This window comes from Rissa tridactyla, chromosome 4, assembly GCF_028500815.1.
Source record: "Rissa tridactyla isolate bRisTri1 chromosome 4, bRisTri1.patW.cur.20221130, whole genome shotgun sequence".
Classification (NCBI taxonomy): Eukaryota; Metazoa; Chordata; class Aves; order Charadriiformes; family Laridae; genus Rissa; species Rissa tridactyla.
Genome location: NC_071469.1, coordinates 32722966 through 32743198, shown reverse-complemented (window position 1 = coordinate 32743198; position 20233 = coordinate 32722966). Strand labels below are relative to the sequence as shown.

At 39.5% G+C, this 20233-nt stretch overlaps 1 protein-coding gene across 3 annotated transcripts in view; it reads left to right on the top strand.

The window, feature by feature from the left end:
* Positions 1-20233, top strand: part of NPAS3 (neuronal PAS domain protein 3) — a 620607-nt gene that overhangs the window by 78867 nt on the left and 521507 nt on the right. Inside the window, exon 2 of one of the 3 annotated variants that reach the window (XM_054200331.1) lies at positions 2279-2368. The exons of the other annotated variants lie outside the window; for them this stretch is intronic. Within the exon in view, the coding sequence (XP_054056306.1) occupies positions 2279-2368 (90 nt within the window). The remainder of the gene's footprint in view (positions 1-2278; positions 2369-20233) is intronic. 3 annotated transcript variants of the gene reach the window in all.

Here is a 20233-nt window from a genome sequence, read left to right as displayed (position 1 = left end):
TCCCAGAAGAATGCCACAGCTACTTCTGAATAAAGGTTTTCCGGAGTGATCCGTATTCTACTTCACTTGTTTAACTACTCAAGTAACAGCAATAATCAGTATTACTATTCAAAGTTCATTTGGCCAGAGAAGCGGTGGAAGAAAGAGTATAATTCTGAAGCCCTGCGATGAGGGCACTCATCTGGGAAGGATTCTGATAGTTTTTTTGCAAGGACTGATTATGCATTTTTGAATGACTCTTAATATAACGTGCTCTCACTGTGGCTCCCTCTCTTTCATCCAATGAATCCTGATTTATTTATTTATTTCTAATAGTACCATTGTTTTACCAGGAGTTAACATGTCCCTTGCTTTAGAATAGTTGTTATCAAGGAGTCTGTGGTAATCTTGGGAGCTGTGAGGGATGTATGTTTAAACCTCCTCTGGCTGAAAGGCATGGAGAGCCTACTTCTCCTGTGTCGTCTGAAGCCATGTAAAACCAGGCACCTCTTCTAGTATTGTGGTTTTGGTGTGTGTGTGTTGTTGTTTTTTTTTTTTTTTTTTAAATCAACAAAAACAACAACAAAAAAACACCAACAAAAAAGATGGGGGGGAGGGCGAGTTAAAGTAGGAGCATGGGTGAGCCAATGTGATGGTGCATTGAAGATTTTGAGGCTTGAATTCACTTTGATGTAGGCATTTCTGGTTGACCCAAAGTGAAGTGTTTGTGTGTCTCACACACAAACAGCACAGAAGCAACTCTCCTTTTCTGGGTTTCTTTTTTTACCAGCTTGCATGGTTCCCTGCAGGTAGCACTTGTGTTGCAAATCCCATTTTAAGATACTTAGCTTTCCTCATACACTGTGTATGGTGCTTAGGCATTTAACTTAAAGGCCCTGGGTATCACAATAAATAAGTCTCTCTGGCGATGCCTTAATTCATGAATGCAGGAATATCCCTGGGTTTGGAGGTGTTTGGTCCTGCCTTGATCACACAGTTGTCTCTTCCTTCCTGTAGGTGGGTTCTTATGGGCAAAAAACAGCGCTGAGGCATGCTCAGACCAGGTTTCCAATTTAAATGAGCAAGGGACCAGGGCTGTTAAGACACGAAGTGGCGTGCTGCGCTTACCACTCTGTGTAGGTGCAGTCTTATTGAGGAAGCCCCTCAGTTTCCACAGTACATAACTTTCCATTTTCTTGTAAAGCTTGTTGCTGAATAATGATACTAACTTTTTTCTCAAACCTCAGTCTCAAATTACAGTTGGAACAAATGTGTGATTTTAAAAAAAACAAGACTAGCTTAGAGTTTTATAGATGTAATAGTGTAAAAATAATAATAATAAAAAAAAATTTTATATTGACAAGAATATTTATTTAAAAAAAATTCACAGCCTAAACTTCTACATTTGAAAAATGTGTAAAATTTCTCAATTTATACTTACTCTAATAAACTACCATTCTATTAAAAATAAAAAAGGTATTAATTTATGGAAGATACAAAAGCATCTAAAATGTGTTTTTATTCCAGAGCGGGGGCGGGGGGCAGAAAAAAAGAAAATTGGTGGGTACTGTTTTGTGTGCAATTCCCAAGTATATTTTAAAAACAACATTGAATTTTTATAGCCAAATTATATTTTCTGCTAACAGGGAGTTGGGGAGGGATGAATAATAGAATGATTGACAAATCTTTTAGGGCCTGATTTTACAAGATGCTGCGCACCTCCTGATTGCTGCCAATCACTTTCATTTTCTTTCAGTCGATCCAAGAACATATGGCATTATTCAGATGGTGCTGAGCACCTTCAATCACAGTCCTCATAATGCCACAACATCCTCATTCTGTGCAAATGTGAGAATTGCTGTTGACATTTTAAATTGGGGGGTTATTTGGTCTTTGTCTGGACAAACTCCCAGCTGATATAAATGGATGTTCTGCCTGAGGAGGGATTGCAACAGTAAACAATAAATAATCAATTTTATAAGCCCTATTGTATATACGCAAACTATGTGACGTATCCATTCGGTTCATAAAATTCTTTTCCTCTTCCACTTTTATTTGATGGGGGAAAAAAATACTATTCTTGTGGAGAACTGAAGTTTAGTTTACTCTCAGTGCAAATTTTGAAAAGTGGAAACTCTGGATGTTATGTGCATAAGGCAGTTGATTTAAAGAGATCAGAAAGATGTTTAATTTAAAAAGAAAAAAAAGAAAATAAATTTCAACATACTGATTTGTCCTGCATTACAGTTACCTGTAGAGAACCTCTAGTCATGTCTATCTGTTTTTGATGCCTCTACAGAATAACTGTCCAGCATCCTCTGCCCAACCAATCAGAATGTAGGAAAATCTACCGATATGACGGAATCTACTGTGAATCTACCTACCAGAAGTATGTTGAAATCTGTGTGAGTCTTGCCTCTAGCTCGTGCATTTAGTGCTCGTGCTCTCCCGCTATTCAAAAATTACACGTGTGTTGAAACCGTACACTTCTACTCGCGTGCAAAACCTCTACAGCAGGGACAGAAATACGTTGTTTAATTCTGTGGAATTGTGCTCTGAAAGCTGAAAAGCAAATAAAAACCCCTATGACTTTAGTGTAAATCTCTTAGATATGCTTCTGTAGAGTGCAATAAACAAGAATGTATACACTAGAAAATCTAGGCAAAACGTATTGCACAGGTGCTTCACATCTTAGGGATTTGAAAGGTGTGTTATGTATAAATTAGCTGTCACTTTTTTTCAGTCATGTAATGGAATGATGAGTTGTAATTTGCATAATCCTTTAAGAAGTCAAATTATACTGTCATGTAGCAGACTTAACATGCTAGCTAGGATTTCATAGCTTTGCAGCTAATTAGTATGTACCTTACAGGACAGTTAAATTGAAGTTGAGTCCTCTTGCTTTGCAGTCATTTGCCTTTGTCCCTTGCCCTAACAGAGCCCGCTTTTGTGCGTAACTCAAGATCCTTACTGGTGCTTCTGACAAAAGTGCTATTGCCGTGGGCAGGCAAATGCTATGTGCTTGGCTTCTGTTACTTTTGCAATCAGTGAAGTTTCTATTTTACTGTAGTAAGGATTTAATAATCTAATTTCTGCATAGAATTGAAAAGTATATATTTGACAGGTGTGTGGTAGATTATTTTGTATTAATATATTGCAAATGCATTATGAATTTTCTGTTATCTTGCTGGATTTTGAAACTGCTTTCTGTCACTTAGTGTTTACTTTTCACACTCCAACTATATTCTTGTTTTATATCCGAGTGCTATCATTGTCATCTTGTACGTAACAGATTTAATTTTGCAAACCCCCCTTAACTTCTAAAAATCAGTTGTACTCTGCATTGCAACAACATGTTTCTTTGGCAAGGCAGTCATACTCATTATAAATTTTTAGGTCATGTTCTCTCATCCCCTCTTTTTGTTCCATAACCTGCTGCTTGTTTCCTGAATGTTTTCTTTTAGTAATGGGTACAACTACATCAGTAAAAGCTGTTACTTCAGTGTAAATGAAGAGTATCATTCTGGTTTCCAGAAGTGAGAGGAAAAGGGAAATCTAGATTTATCAATATAATTACAGCATCAATGTAACTTGGTGAGCCAAAATGAAAATCTGACCTCTTGCTTGGCTTGTTTGTGAATGGCTACTTTTGGTGTGACACATGATTTATTCATGATTTTACATTGACTTACATGTATTTCTTGCACTTTCTGAATTTTTGATGCTTTTCCCTCTATCTCTCCAAATAATCGCAGTGTCCAGGGTGGCTGACGCAGTCCAGACCTAGCATGGTTTTAAATGTCACCATAGAACTTAACTTCAGTGGTTTTACTTTTCTTGTAACTTCAGTTCAGTAAGTGTAAAAATGCATTCATTTTTTAAATGTATGAAGCAGATTTGTTGTGCACTATTTATATCAGTTTTTAGAACAACTTCAAGATTTTGAAACTTCGTGGAAATAAGAAAACTTGGCACAGTTTGTCATGAGTATTAAATACAGCAATGGCTTCACTGAACACTGCAAAATAGTTGATTATCTTAATTTTTTTTAATTAGGTAGAATTTATAGTCAGAGTAATTTAAAACAGCTAGCTGTTCTGACCACAAAATGGAATGCTAGATGTTCACTTATAAGTAGGTGTACAATTGCAAAAAGGCATTAGCTAAATAGCTTTCCAAAAAAAGGCAAAATCAAAAATTAAGACTAGTGATGAAAGTGTTTGGGTTTGACATCTGTTTTGTCGTACCTGAAATGTGAATTTAGAAGTATTATAGTCCAGTTCACCTAACTTGTAAAAAGCATGTATTATTTTGGAAAACTAACAGCCAGGTCTTCCTACAGAAAATATGAAATGTTTTTTGGTTAGTGATATTTTCTCTCAGTACTTCTTTCCACACTATTGAAGTTCTCTGAGGCATTCTTTCTGTCTTCTTCTCAGTGGATGTCTTTGGTACATTTCCCCCCAGTAATTTATTTCCAATGCTATAACAACAATCAAAACAACAGCAAAAAATCAAGCTATTTTCATGACACTTTTAAAACTTATACTTTAGTGCTATAAGACGTGAACATTTTTTACTAGATGTTCATGTGCATCTCTTTTATGCAGGCTCAGTCTCTCCCCTGATTAGACTGGGGAAGAGAGAATGGATGTAAAAAGGGCACTGGTTGTCAACAGAAAGGGCTGTGTGACACTCCTTTATCCTGTATTTATCCAGGATACTCCTGTATCCTTTATCTGGGCTGGACACAAACCAGCAAACTACTTATTTTGAGAGTCAGAGGAATTTTAAGGACTGGCCATATGGAGTAGGACAGGACAAAAAGTTGTCGTTTGGAGCTTGATTGTTTTTTCTCCAAACTATTTTAAAAATAAAAGGAGTATTATGCAGAGAGCCTACTCTGGATTTATGCTTAACCATGTACCTACTAAAGGTATTTTGTGTAAACCTACTTAGCAGTTGAAATTGAGGTATTCTGATCCTTTCTGTAAAAAATTTGAAAGGATCATACCTTGATCTTCTAGTCCAAAAATACTTTTCAGAAAACATTTGGGAAGTAACCTTTTTAGTCAAATCTTAGTGCTAATACATACTATAAAAAGAGTTCTGAAAGGTGTAGATTAGTAAATACATTATGGTACTATAAAAAAAAAAAGTTGCAAAAAGCTTTTTGTGACACAGGTTCCTGAGGAGCTGGACTAATGATTACATTAGCTAATATTACATAAAATAGGCAGAATAATAAATATTTTAATACAGATCCCTCTAGGCTATTTATGGTCCTCATGCAATTCAGTCTCATAGCTGTCGCTAGATATCTGGCTTTTGAAACTGTATTTATTCCCCCACCTCATTGTCCACCACCTTGGTCGCCATGCATCTATGTTGTTTTAGGTCGCTGAGCATGTAAATATGCTTTTTAAAATGCTGTAAAGTAGGCTTGAAAATAATTACGAATTGTTTCTGTGTTCACTAGCAGTAGAGACTAACACACCAAGCATTCATAAAAGATTTTACCGTTGTGTTTTTTGAAGTAAATGACATCTCTTGAGCTATAGAGGTAAAACCAGAGGCCTGTCAGTAGCTGGCCTGAAATATGGCTGTCCATCAACTACTGAATATTTCCCCTTTTCTTTTCCAGTCCCCACAGCTGTAGCCAGGAATGTCCAAACTCTTCTTCTGTGATGTCAAACAAAATTGTCAATAAAAAGAAGTATTTCTTGTTCAGTTCTAGCTACTTCGCTATAACCTGCCATGGTTTTTCCCTCTTGCCCAGGCTGAAAATCCTTTCTTCTGCTTGCACAGACACCTATGGTTTTGCACTCTTGTTCACCTTTATGGAGTGTCAAACAGTGAACAAAGTCCAGGTAGATGATCTCCAGAGATAGCCCAAGAGGAGCACAGCTCCCGGCACCTGCTCCGGTTTCATTTGTTGCTAAATTACAAGGAGTAACGGTGTGTCAAGAATAGGGGTTTTTTGCTTGTCTGCAGGGAGTCTCTGTTGTGTACAAGCAGAGGATATCTCAGGGTTTTTTTTTTTTTTTTCTGAGCCTGGAAGTTATTCCATTCATAAAGTTGGCCCTTCAGAGTATCACCTGGGTCATGAGGGGAATCAGTTTGGTGGCTGTTATGTGCTATCTCCAAAGCATGGCTGCAAGAATCATCTCTTCCTCATTTCTTTCTGTCCATATTAAGTAGACTTAAAGGTCATGTGTCTATGTGTCTCTTAGAGCATAGAGAATAAGGAATAATTCTACAGTAAGGTATTTCTTCTGAAATCAAGAGCATGGAATAAATAGGTAAGGAAAACACCTTGCTCGTTTAAATCCTGGAAATATAGCTATGGTCTTATTAGTTCTTTTTTCCTTCATTTCTTTGCAAGTTAGTGAAATGAGCATGGAACAGAAGGCTCATTGATTTCAGTGTAAGAAGTGGAGCAATTTGTCCTGGAAGGTGTAGTTTGGTCATATAAACATTATCATAGAATCATTTAGGTTGGAAAGGACCTTTAAGATCATCAAGTCCAGCCATTAACACTGCAAAGTCCACCACTGCCATGTCCCTAAGCACCACATCTATGCGTCTTTTAAATACCTCCAGGGATGGTGACTCCACCACTTCCCTGGGCAGCCTGTTCCAATGGCTGATAATCCCGTGAAGAAATTTTTCCTAATATCCAATCTAAACCTTCCCTGGTACAACTTGAGGCTGTATCCTCTTGTCTTATCACTTGTTACTTGGGAGAAAATTCTGACCTCAACCTCTCTACAACCTCCTTCAGGTAGTTGTAGAGAGACATAATGTCTCCCTTCAGCCTCCTTTTCTCTAGGCTAAATAACCCCAGTTCCCCCAGCTGCTCCTCATAAGACTTGTGCTCTAGACTCTTCACCAGCTTCGTTGCCCTGCTTTGGACACACTCCAGCACCTCAGTGCCTGTCTTGTAGTGAGGGGCTCAAAACTGAACAAGTATTCAAGGTGCAGCCTCACCAATGCCCAGTACAGAGGAATGATCACTTCCCTAGTCCTGGTGGCCACACTGTTCCTGGTACAGGCCAGGATGCTGTTGGCTGTCTTGGCTTCCTGGGCACACTGCTGGCTCATATTCAGGTGGCTGTTGACCAACACCCCCAGGTCCTTTTCTGCTGGGCAGCTCTCCAGCCATGCTGCCCCAAGGGCTGCATGGGGCTGTTGTGACCCAAGTGCAGGACCCGGCACTTGGCCTTGTTGAACCTCATAACATTGGCCTCGGACCATTGATCAAGCCTGTCCAGATCGCTCTGTAAAGCCTTCCTTCCCTCAAGCAGATCAACACTCCTGCCCAACTTGGTGTTGTCTGCAAACTGACTGAGGGTGCACTTGATCCCCTTGTCCAGGCCACTGATAAAGATATTAAGCAGAACTGGCCCAATAGCGAGCCCTGGGAAACACCACTTGTAACTGGCTGCCAAGTGGATTCAGTTCCATTCACCACCGCTCTTTAGGCCTGGCCATCCAGACAGTTTTTTTTATCCAGCGAAGCATACACCCATCTACACCATGAGCTGCCTGTTTCTCCAGGAGGATGCTGTGGGAAATGGTGTCCAAAGCTTTACTAAAGTCTAGGTAAACAACATCCAGAGCCTTTCTCTCATCCACTAAGCGGGTCACCTTCTCACAGAAGGAGATCAGATTAGTCAAGCAGGACCTGCCTTTTGTAAACCCATGCTGACTGTGCCTGATCACCTGGTTGTTCTGTATGTGCCATATGATGGCACTCAAGATGATCTGCTCTATAACCTTCCCTGGCACTGAGGTCAAACTGATAGGACTGTAGTTCCCTGGATCCTCCTTCTTGGCCCTTCTTGTGGATGGGCATCACATTTGCTAACTTCCAGTCAGCTGGGACCTCCATGGTTTGCCAGGGCTGCTGATAAATGATGGAAAGTGTCTTGGTGAGCACTTCCACCAGCTCCCTCAGTACCCTTGGGTGGATCCCACCCGGCCCCATAGACTTGTGTGTGTCTATGTGGTGTAGCAGGTCTCTAACCATTTTCTTTTGGATTATGGGGGCTTCATTCTGCTCCCCTTCCCTGTCTTCCAGCTCAGGGATCTGGGTACTTGGAAAACAACTGGTCTTACTATTAAAGACTGAGGCAAAGAAGGCATTAAGCCTTTTCCTCATCCTTGGTCACTGTGTTTCCCCCTGCATCCAATAAAGGATGGAGATTCTCCTTAGTCCTCCTTTTGTTGCTCATGGATTTATAGAAAGCTTTTTTTAATTGTTTTTTACGGCAGTAGCCAGATTAAGTTCTAGCTGGGCTTTGGCCCTTTTAATTTTCTCCCTGCATAACCTCACAACATCCCCATAGTCCTCCTGAGTTGTCTGCCCCTTCTTCCAAAGGTCATAAACTCCTTTTTTGCATTTCCCCTGAGTTCCAGCCAAAGCTTTCTGTTCAGTCAGGCCGGTCTTCTTCCCTGCCAGCTCATCTTTCGGCACACAGGGACAGCCAGCTCCTGTGCCTTTAAGAGTTCCTTCTTGAAGAACATATAGCCTTCCTGGACTCCGCTGCCCTTCAGGACTGCCTCCCAAGGGACTCTGTCAACCAGGCCCCTCAACAGGCCAAAGTCTACCCTCCAGAAGTCCAAGGTGGCAGTTCTCCTGACCCCTCTCCTTACTTCTCTGAGAATTGAAAATTCTATCATTTTGTGATTGCTGTGCCCAAGATGGCCTCCAACTATCACTTCATCCACAAGTCCTTCTCTGTTCACAAACAACAGGGTCAGTGGGGGCTCATCCTGAGCCTATAAGTGCTAAAAACATCCAAACTTAAGAAACCAAAAAAAGTTCCCCTTGGACTATTTATTGACTCAAACCCATAAATATTTGTACAACTGAGAAAAGGAGGCACGATGCTAAACCATTCCTGTCAGCCTCTAAGGTTGAAATTGAGATTTCTTTATTTATCAAATGGCTAAAACAAAGACAGAACTGCTTTGGATGTCCAAGAAATCTCATGGCCCTGGTAGACAATTCAAATGAGCATATAAACCTTTTAATAGGACAAATAGCTCTCCCAGGGTTTCTAGTGAGGGAATTCACCAGATATGGAACACTGAAAGATAAAGGCTTTCTTAGGGTGGTTGAAGTATTCTGCAGTGCTTATCAGCACCTTAATGTGGAGAAAGCAGTAAAAGACTTGCAGAGGAGGAGCTAATAGTTCCAAATAGAGATTCACAACTCTGTGGAAGTGGGTTAAAACCCCCTGCTGGCTCCTCTGGGCCTGGGCATGCTGGTTTGGGTCAGTATAGCCATTTAAGCAGCACAGAGAAGTTGATAATGGCTGAGAGGTCACTATCTTTTTTTTTTTCTTAGTGGTGGTGTTGCACATAAATTGCCTTAGAAAGATGTAAGACTTTTCTGACTTCCTGTTTGTATATCCTGACTCATCGTATAGCTGAGGAAAAGAAAATAATTGTTTGAAAACAATTATTTTAGCTGCAGGAAAAAATGTAATGTAGGACAACAGGACTGTCATTCAAGCTAATGCTGTAGGGTACACAGGCTTTTTTTTTTTTCCAACAATGACTTCTGTATCCCATCTTTAGGAGTTAACCTAAGAGAGAACATACTGAAGAAGCTGCTATGTAGTTTGATCTACTCTAGTAAAACAGGAAGGAGAGGCCCCCATCTTCTTGCACAGTGGATCTTTCTTTGGGAGGGGTGGGGGGTGGGGTGTTCCCTCACTTCACATCTTGATTTTTCTCCTAGAAATGTGAATTTAATAGGTGTATTTGAAGAAGATTCGATGCATCTCCTCTTCATAAATTTGACCTCTTAGAAAATACTGAAAGCTAATATCCTAATTCATTCTCCATCAGCAAATGGCAGAGAAATCACTGCTAAGTCATGTAACAGGCCTTTTAATATAAATCACCTGATTCTTATAGTCTCAGTGTGAGGCTGCCTGTCAAAACTTTATCCCTGTTACAGCTGCCTACATCTGCTCTCACCTTTCTGTAGCATGGAGCATATCTGCAGGTTCTCTGTGCTGAGCTGTTCTAGATGTTTTTTGCAAGAAGAAAAACGAGTTTTTAAGCACGTTTGAAACACATCCAAAAGCAAGCCAACGTCTCTTTACACGTAAGATATGAGAGCGGACTTTCTCTGTGTAAGAAATGAGATTAGCTGTGCCACTTTAAAATGATTAATGATCACTGGCTAACATTAAGTTGAACATCTAATCCTTGGCTGATTGGAGCATTTGAGAGAACAGCACTCAAAACCCGTAATTTTTCAATAACAGAAATTTTGTCATATTTCTATTATGAGACAGTTAGATGTTGCACTGTCTTTAACATTTTACTTTGAGATTAATGGAATGTAGCCTGAATAGAGAATAGGTGCAATGTATACATGCTACCTGAAAATTTTCTTCCACTGAATAATAAAGGACAATGTTCACGTTTACAAAATCCTATTCAGTTTATAGTTCAATACAAATTTTGAAGATTCACTTAAGCTTTCCAGTATCTAATTGTAATATCTATTCTGAGTTTAATCCTGAAGTGAATTTGGTATTGGTCAATTGACCAATTAGGCAATTACCTTTTTGCGATCTTGCACGTAATCCATGTTAAACTGGCTGGATCTTCAGGTCCCTTAACCACACCCTTTCAATAGGATATTAGTCACAGTCTGCTAATTCCCTGCTAAGACGGGGGTTTTGATATTGTACAGAAATTGGTTTTGCATTTCATTTTCACTTCAGGTATGAAGGGTTCTTTTTGTGTTTTGTGTTGTTTGTTTTGTGGTTTTCTGTGTTTGGTGGCTGTGTTTTGTTGTTGGTTTTTTTTTTTTCCTGAGTCATGTCAGCGGTTTCAGAAACGGAGAGATCAATTCACATTATCTGTGACTGAGCTACTCTGTGTATTCAGCAAGGTTTCACTTTTCCCATGCTCTTTCAGTAACTCACTGTTTTGCAGAAATACAGAGGCAATAATACCAAGTGTATCCAAAATATCACTGGGGGAAGCAGTGAGCAAGAAAACAAGTTCTTACTAACAGTTTATATGATCATTCCACAACTTGGGGAAAGAGGAAATAATTATCCCCCAAATATAAGGAGTTAGGCAAATACCTGCCCTAAAGGTTACGTAAGTGCTGTGGGTTGCAGTAACAAAGCTATGCTGAAGCATTTTAGGTATGCTTTTGAAAGGTAGAGTTCAAACTCTTTGCCATCTTTCGATTTAAAAGAACAATAAAAGATAGTAACACAGTCTTGCAACTTCTGATTGGTTTTAGAAGGAAAACGCTGATTATAAGAACTTCAGAGGAAAGAAAATCCTGCCTTTCTTTAGATGAACTGTATTTACTGTTAGTTGTTAATTATATTGTTACCTTGTTTTTAGTCTGACGTTTTCGAACTTTTATGTAGCAGAAATGTACCGAATCCAGCATTAAGAATCTGAAAAATCCACCTTTAGCATTCGTGATACTCCTCGGTTCTTAATCCCCCTCCCCCCATTTAGATATTTGTAGACAGTAACCCACTGATCATTTATCCTCCTCTTTGGCACAGATTTCTCATTCTTAGCAAGGCAAGTTTTCCAGAATTTGAATGCTTCTTGTAGCTGTTTGATGAAGTCTTTCTAGTTTGAATACTAGTATAGTCCATTAGTTGTTCCTGTGGAAGTGCTCAGGGATCACCGATACAAACTAGAACCCCATTGTCACGTGCTGTTCGAAATGGAAAGATTCTCTATCTCAACATCGGTAGTGATTTTTATAATCCTTTCCTATTGCTACTCTGTGTTTGCTTCCTTGTACATCAAAGGATCTTTTTTGCTGCTCTAGCCAGGGTATTGCACTGTAGGCTAATATTAATTTGGTTATCCACCATCATCCATATGCCTCTTCCTAGGTTATTATATTGTCTTTGTTTGGAATCTGTGCTGTTAGTTACTAGATAGACAGCTTTGTGCTCAGCTGTGTTAAAACACATTTTATTCAGGTGAGCCCAGACTGCCATGCAATCTATGGAACTGACAACTCCCTGGTATTTACCATTTTATTATCTTCTGTGTCATCTGCAAATTTTACTGGGAAGGATTTTATGTTTTCTTTCACATCGCTGATTTATTCTCCTGCACAGGTATTCCGTAGGGAATAAAGGGCTCAAGGAGTTCTTTCCCTGCATGGAGTACTTGGGGTAGACCTAATCCATATTTCAGAGCTGCTGGTCATAATGGCTGGGAGCAGATTAGGGGCTGCCGGCACTGATGAGTTGCAACCAAACAGGGGCCGTGAGTCATGAGCACACCCTCTTTACTTGCAGCAGTACGAGATGGCTGCAGCCTTTCTTTAAAAATAATGTGAGGCTTGTTTTGCATAGTGATGCTTGTTGAAATACAGAAGACAATTCTCCCTTGAAAATTTGTGTGTCCGTAGTGATGGCTACTAGTGAATTCCCTTTTTCTTTTTTTTTTTTTTTTTTTTTTTAAAAAAAAGACTGTTTCTGGAAACAAAGCCAGTTTTTTTGCAAGTGGTTAGCAAATTTAGTGAATGTGTTTATCCAAAAAGAAGGGCAAACAGGTGGTTTTTGGTAACCCTGAAATCTTTCATGTTAGTTTTCTTCCTAAATGGAATTATTTTTAATAAAAGCATCATTTGGAAATGAAATTTAGAGCTAAATCTGCTTTTCAAATTACTAGGAGTTTAAATAATGAAGTCATCAAGCATAATGTTTTATTGAAAAATGAGTTTACAGTTTACCAGAAACGAAGCTTTTGGATAACACTTTGCCCCTCATTTTTCCTCTACCCCACAAAAGGATTTCTTTGAGCAAACCTCAAAATTGTGCTCTGAAGATTATTTTTTTTTTTCATGAAGTTGGCCACTTAGCAGACCTGCACAGCATTGTATGTTGATTAAGTTTAAGGCTTAAATTAAGTTGTTTAGCAGTCTATTAATTCTTCCACCTAGCCATAGGGCGTCATGGTGCAAAAATGACACAACTCCTATTTGACATCCAGATGCAGCAGTATCACTAAACTCCTGACTTATCTATGACAAAATTATTGACTTTCTGCTAAAATTCCTTTATGATAGCAGTATCTGTAGTCAATCTGAAGTATTTATACTGATTTGCTTTCTGTTTAAGACAAATACCGCTCTGATTAAAACATGCAAAGATTTATCAAAGTCTGCATCACCTCAAACTGGTATATAGAAAACAAGACTTGCATTACATTTTGTAAAACTAATTTTTTTAATACAACGTTTTTGTCAGGGGTTCATGGTCTTAAAGTTCCATGTTCATATACATGCATGTACATATATGCACATACATACATGCACCTTTGAAAAGAAAGAAAATACAATAAATTTTGGGAAAAAGACAATGGAAGTGTAAAGCCTACTTCTGCCTGAGTGCAATAGGAAGACGATCATTTTTAGATGTAAAACAATCCTGTGGCAGTGTTTTTTTAAAAAAAAAATAATCAAAAAACCAAACAAACAACAAAAACCCAATACCATATGAACCCAAGATTATATAATTAGGATTTCCCCTAATTTCTGGTAAATAAGGGAGTAAATTTCTCGTAAATACCAAACAAACAATCTGATCAACAGTAAGGAAAGACACAGTCTGTCATACTTAAAGTTTTCTGCTCATTCAGCAACAGGCAACTCATGAAAGTAGATACCTTTGTTATAGTTGCATTGAACTTTATCTTACAGTTTCGTAAGTGATGTTGGGTCTGTGCCATCTTTGAGACTGCAGACTGTGATGCAGAGTAGTTTAGGATGCTGTATCGTGTACCATTTAATCAGGCTGCACTGTTTAGAGTATGTGTTGTGTACTGGGAATAATTTGTGTGTAAAGTCTTTCCAGCTGCATCTACATAAAAGGTGAAATTCCCCTATCTCCTCACAAAAGTCAGTTCAATGTGCTGTGGGGAACGGAGCAGCAGTTGAATGAATTAATTTCGTGTAGCTGTCCGTCGCTGGCTGTGACGCTGCACTCTGCTTCTTCCACAGCTGACTCGCAGCCAGGGCCCGTACACATCTTCGGAGTTCTCGGGTTGCTGAATTTTTTTTTGCATTGATCAATTGTCTCCTTGCCTGGAAGTGTCCTGTATAGTTTTCCATCCCTTTGCTAAATTCCAGTGACTCATTTACATGCCTAGGGCAGAAGGTCCATAAGGCTCGCTACTGTGGTGGACTTTGCTGCCTATTAGTTTTACATTTGCTACCTATTATTTTTACCTTTGCTACCTCTAAGATTGGATATCATCACAGCGTTAGGAGAGGGAATGCTAGCACTGTCCCCTTCTGCATATCCTCTCATGTAAGCTACTGTACATGCTGCTTCACATGGCTGGGGGAGAGGGGCTGTTGAGGGCATTTCCCCTTTCCCCGGGGAAAAAGCTGCCATTTCTGAGTGTACTCTCTGCTGGTGATTCCCAGTGACGTGCATATAGACAGCCCAGGCAAAGGAAGGCAGCGCAAAGATTTTTCAAGCTGTAAAATGGGTTGTGTAACCCGTCACACCGCAGTGTGCAATGAGTTTGGCAGCCTGTTAGTCCTGGGGCCATCTGGAAGCACTCCAGGGTCACAAAGCTCCCTGCGCTAGGCTGTAGACTAGGCAGTCTATCACCTGTACAGTCAGTGACCAATACTGATCAATGTATTGACCATAACTGTGCTTTGGTATAGCACGTACCATTGCTTTGTCTAGCAGTGTTTTCTTTGCCTCAAGAATGCTGCCATACTCTACATTTTGAGCTGGATGTTATCCTGAAAAAAACATTCATATTTTGCTAACTTGGCAAGTTGAATTGAGAGGTTTTTGTTATTCAGTAGAGATAGAAAATGATCAAAATATTTTGAGTGAAATACCGAGCCAAGATTAAGAGCAGACTACAAGCCAAGTCTGTAGTATATTTGGTATAGCTTGGTCAATTGGAGGTATTTAAGTGGTGTAGTATCCCACTTGGACAAAGCTGCATCAGCAGAAACCTCTATAGCAGATACTATTTTACTTGCAAAACTGTTCTTTTACTGATACTGCTTGTTTTGCTAATAAGTGGTGATTTTCCTGTATGAGTCCAAGGCAGACCTTTGCTGATATAGCTGATTACATGCTTAGTGCCTTGCCACTGTGGTGTACCAAGATTGCTTTATTGGCAAAATGCTCCTAATGCAGACCTCATCTGATTTTAGTCATTCACTTTTCCTGATTTCAAAGCTCAACAAAATAAGACTGCTATTGTAGAATTTGAAGGGATGTTAGTCGTTCCACGACTCTGTAGTGAATAATCACTGGGATAAAGAGACCCAAGAGCTGTACTGCATTTAAAAATCAATCCTATTTTTCATAATATAATTAAGTTTTTTGTCATTTGAGATATTCTTGTTGTAGACTTGAATTAAGGGTGAGAAATCTAATCTTCTGAGTTGCTTCACATATTTCACTTTTGGTCTTCATAGAATCCTGCTGGTGGTGTGATTTGCCTGATTAATTGTGACAGTGCTAGCCATACTGAATCCCACACGGTTGAGTTCCTTTGCCTTGAAATCAAATGATGTAAACGAAAACTTTCCAAAAGTATTCTGAGCTTATTCACCCCCTAAAAATCTCTTGACCAAAATTGAAGCGAAAGGACTGATGATCATGACCTAGCCAGGCACAATGCCTTGCTCTGCATGCTTTCGGCAACACCTAGATCTTATGCCTAAAGGAGCGTTTTATGGTTATCCTAGCAGGACACCTTCTTGCTTCCAGGGGGCAGCAGCATGCTTTTGGAATCTCTGCATTGCTGCTTCCTTACTGGTGGTGGTTATGTTACATGCAGGACCCAGCGGGACAAAGAGAGGCAGTTCTGATTCATATCACCCTGGGGAGCATCAGGCATGTATCCAGACCATGCATCAGCATCTATGGTAACTGTGGCATTGAAATTGCTAGAAAAGGCATAGAATCAGATAATCGTCCATAAAAGAGTACTACTAAATGGCTGCAAAGTTCACAGCTGGTAGATTCATACCTTATGGGAGCATGGTACTGTGTAACAGGCAAAATCTATTAAGTTTACTAAACAGGTTAAGGCAACTTCATTAGATAGGGTTTTTCCTTTGTTGATGTTGGCTTATTTTTACCTCACCTTCTCCCTAAATGTACTTGCAAGTTATAAACAGATCTTCTGTGAGATATTAAAAGAAGAGCAAATCAACTGCTCCAGGCCTAGGTTGTCTCTTGGAGGTTAAACTGAAATTTAATTGACATTGTCACTAAGTGGAATGAAATACGTTCTGGAATGTCAAAAATTACATTAACTTCTCAGACTATTGTACACTCTGAGTTTTTTAATTTCCTTTGCTTAGATACTTTGATGCATTCCTGCAGCAAGGCCTCCTTCACAAGAGTATAAATAGTCCAAGCAATGAACTATGCATCCTTCCCCTTTGTTTACACCAGATACCATCTATTTTAGGTTGAAAACCAGGAATAGATCTTCTCCCTTAATTTCAGGGAGAGTCTGCTCTTAGAATTTTTTAAGAATTCATAGGAAAGGTGAATAAATGTCATGTTTCACAGATGTTCAGATCATTTCTATACGGGAATTGGCTGACCCTTCAACTCACTGGTCCTTATTAGGGTAAGTGCCCTTTTCCGCAGCAACAGTTGAAGGAGGTGGAGGGCTCCTCTGAGCTTCCAGGCTTGTAGAGCCTTCTCACCTGGGCGCTTTTTAAAGGATAGTTAGTACTGGCCATAAGCTCTTGCAAGCATCTTGGTGACATGGCAGCAATATGCTCATGGTTGCCAATGGGAGGTTTCTTGTTTTCTTTTACTTGCTACTGGAGAACACCAAAGTCCTGATGCGAGTGGTCTCGCTCCTGGCTGCCTATGAACACTCTTTATCCATGAGCTTTTAGGAAGTTTGCAATAATTTGGAGTGTAGCAGAAAATGCTATTCATTTCAGGCTCTGCAAAGGGGAAATAGGGCTTTACAAGGGTTCCTCTGCTCTGTGTGTTCTAAGTGTGTTTACTCTAAAGTTATGATGTAAGGCTTATCTGTTTCCAGATATATATTTGATAAGGTGAAATATATTAAAATTCATTTTGGCATGTAGCTTCTTATAGATTAACAATTGTGTATTGTTTTAACTTCTTCCACGTGCTTATGGAAGACTATTTTGTAAGTGTCAAAGTAAATAAATAAGTGCTTACTGATGGTCATCATACCCTTCCTGTTTGTACCTACAGTACCATATTTGTGGCTTTGCAGACTGGCTTGCTTTGATGACTCTTATGTGTAGATATTTTTGATTGACAGATAACTAAATTCAGCTTGGATGACCAAATCCAATGTATGCAAATATCAGCCCTTTTATTGTTGCGTTTAAGCAAAATTTTACATTAGAATGAAAAACATAGTTTGAGTAGATACGGGTGTTGCATATTGCATAAGGTAGCAAGATGACATCAAGAACAGAAAATTATTATATATTAGGCCAAATGCAGTAGTAACTATAAACAGGAAATTACTGGGTTTTTTGCTTCCCTTCATGCTTACGTTTTGATACTGAAGTTCTCCCCATCACTAACCCATATTCCTGTTTATTCATTGCTATCCCCATAGCTTCCCCTGTCACTGCTTGTGATCACTGTTCCTTAACCTCCAGCCCGAGAAAGACGGGTACGTTGTTTGTTATGGCAGGCACACCAGCACTCCGTGGAGCTGTTGGGAACACCTGGGTAGGTAGATCAGTGCCTGATACTGGTTTTAACGTGCCCATTGCTTCCAACGGTGTTTCTCCTGGCTTGAGGCTTGTGTTTGGGAGACCACAGTATGCATTCCAGATGGCACCACAAACAGAGGCTGCCAGGGAAAAACAGGTAAACATAATGAAGCAGGGAGGTAATTGGGGAACTGTATTGCATAATTTGATTATGGTCTCGGATGCAAGGGACTCAAAAAATACTAGTTAAAACATAAATACTGGTGTTACAATGTTTATTATAGAGTAGTAAACAATCCATTCAATAAACATATGAAACTTTAGGTCAGAGCTGTAATTTACCACACTGTTGAAGAAAAAAGTTGTGGTAGAATGAACTATCGTGCTATTGCTTACAGATTTTTTTTTTGGCATGTGGATTTTTCAATGGTGTATTTGAAAGCAGATTTAGACTATTAAAGTCTTGCTGGTTTTTTAGCGTCATTTTCGTTAGATGAAAAAAGCCTCGATTTGTATATGTAAAAAATAATTTTCTAAAAACATGTTCTACTGTGTGATACCAGTCTTTATACATGCACAGTGTTTTTTCTCTGAGCCTTTTTCTTTTTTTAACCCCCTTGCCCATGTCCTCACCTTCTTTCAAGAACCATTAAGAAAAAAGTCTGGATACCTTGAATAAATTTTTTTTTTGTCATTTAAAGCCTTCCATGTCTTTAAACCCCAACAAACTGCTTACTGTCTCACCAGTATTTCTTCAAAACAGAAAGTGGTTTGACAAAAATTCTATTTTCTTTCAAAGCACTGGTCAACTTCTGTTTTTCAGCTCCTACCAGAATAATCAGGTGGCTTTTTCCAGAAATTGTTTTTTTTTTAGATTGTCAGAGGAAGATTGGATTTAATATAAATTCAATATAAGATCTAGCTTCCTTGAGATGCATGGGTCTTTATTAGATAGTAGCTGCTATTACCTTTAACTACTTCAGTTGCCATAAGACTTGTCTCTCATTTGCCTTGTGCCTTGTATAGTCACTAACTCTTGCATGCATAAAATCCTGTCTAATTGGAACAGTAGCATTTTACATCTACTGCAGACTCTCTCTTCCGAGGTACATGTCATCATACAGTGTAAAATAAAACTATATAAAATATGTACAGCATATGGATCAAAGAATATTTGTGATGGAAGGAAATTCACTGTTTGTAATTTAGAAATTCAGTGTAAATACATAGTTATTTAGGAAGATTACCCTATGGACATGTGGCTCTTATTGGGGGGTGGATCACCATATGACTCTGTAGCTTGTCCTAAGTAGCTAATTACATCTGCACACAGGTATGAGTTTGGTTGTCATGCTGATGTGCATATATTTATTCGGGGATGCACAAACACATAGAACAGGAAAGTTAAATCATTCCCATTTGAGTCAGAGCATGCCTATAGGAAGAGTGCTCAGAGGTGTGGAAAAAAAGAGCACACGTTAACTCTGAGTCCTTAAAACTGTAGAGCCAGAGACACTGGCTTGAGTCATTCAATCACCGGCCTTGAACTTGGGAGGGTGAATGGATAACATGTTTACTGAGACAAATGAAACTCGTTCAAGGTGCAGGAGCAGGGTCCCTGGTTTGGTGAAAGTTGGTTGAGGCAGAAGAAATGTGGCTGAAGAGAAGAGCACAGGCAGAGGCTGATTGCTGGTGGTGGTGGTGAGGGGAGAGAGGCATATGCGAAGGGGAGAGCCTTCACTACTCAAAACCCAAACAATTCTCATGAGTGATGGGGAAACTGGAGAGACATATTGCCAATTGCTTTGTGTGCTAGCGAAAGTAAAGGGTGCTTGTTTTTTGGAACCCGTGGAAATATACGCATAACTTTAACTTTTACATATGCTGGAAGGGGCTGAGCTCAAAACCACCAGGGCTAGAGCTCTTCTGACGGCTGGAGAACAAGGCCAGCATTGTCCTGTAGGAATAAAGTAGGCTGTCATGGAGGGAGAACCAGGAAAACCAATGCCTAGTCATTGTGCCAGGGAAATCACGGAAGCTGGTGATACAGTTTTCTCAGACTAGAGAAGGCTTAAAAGCTTACAGAGGTAGTGAAGCCCAAATAGCTAGATGAGTCAAAAGGAGTTAGGCGTCAGAGGGAAGATCTGTTGTGTGCCAGCTTACTGTTTAGATTTTATGGATCGGTCAGGTAAGCTGATTGTGTGCTGACTGCAGTTGTAACGTTTCTGGAAAAGTAAACAAGGCCTTTGAGTTCCCTGTTCATCTAGAAAATGCATATGGAGAGATTTAACTGCTCTGTGCAAGTAGCTAATTGCATTCTCAGTGGCAGAGTCAAGGGGGACACGGCAGAGGAACACTGAGAACACACACTTCAGTGCCCCTTCCATAATCAAAAGTGAAACACTGTTTTGTGACTTCTCTGGGGTATGGGGATTTTTGCTGTGGGGTTTTTCTGCGGTTCTTTTGGATGAAGAAAGGTTTCCTCATTGTGTAGTGCACTTTTCTTGCTTCCATGTAAGGCAAAAA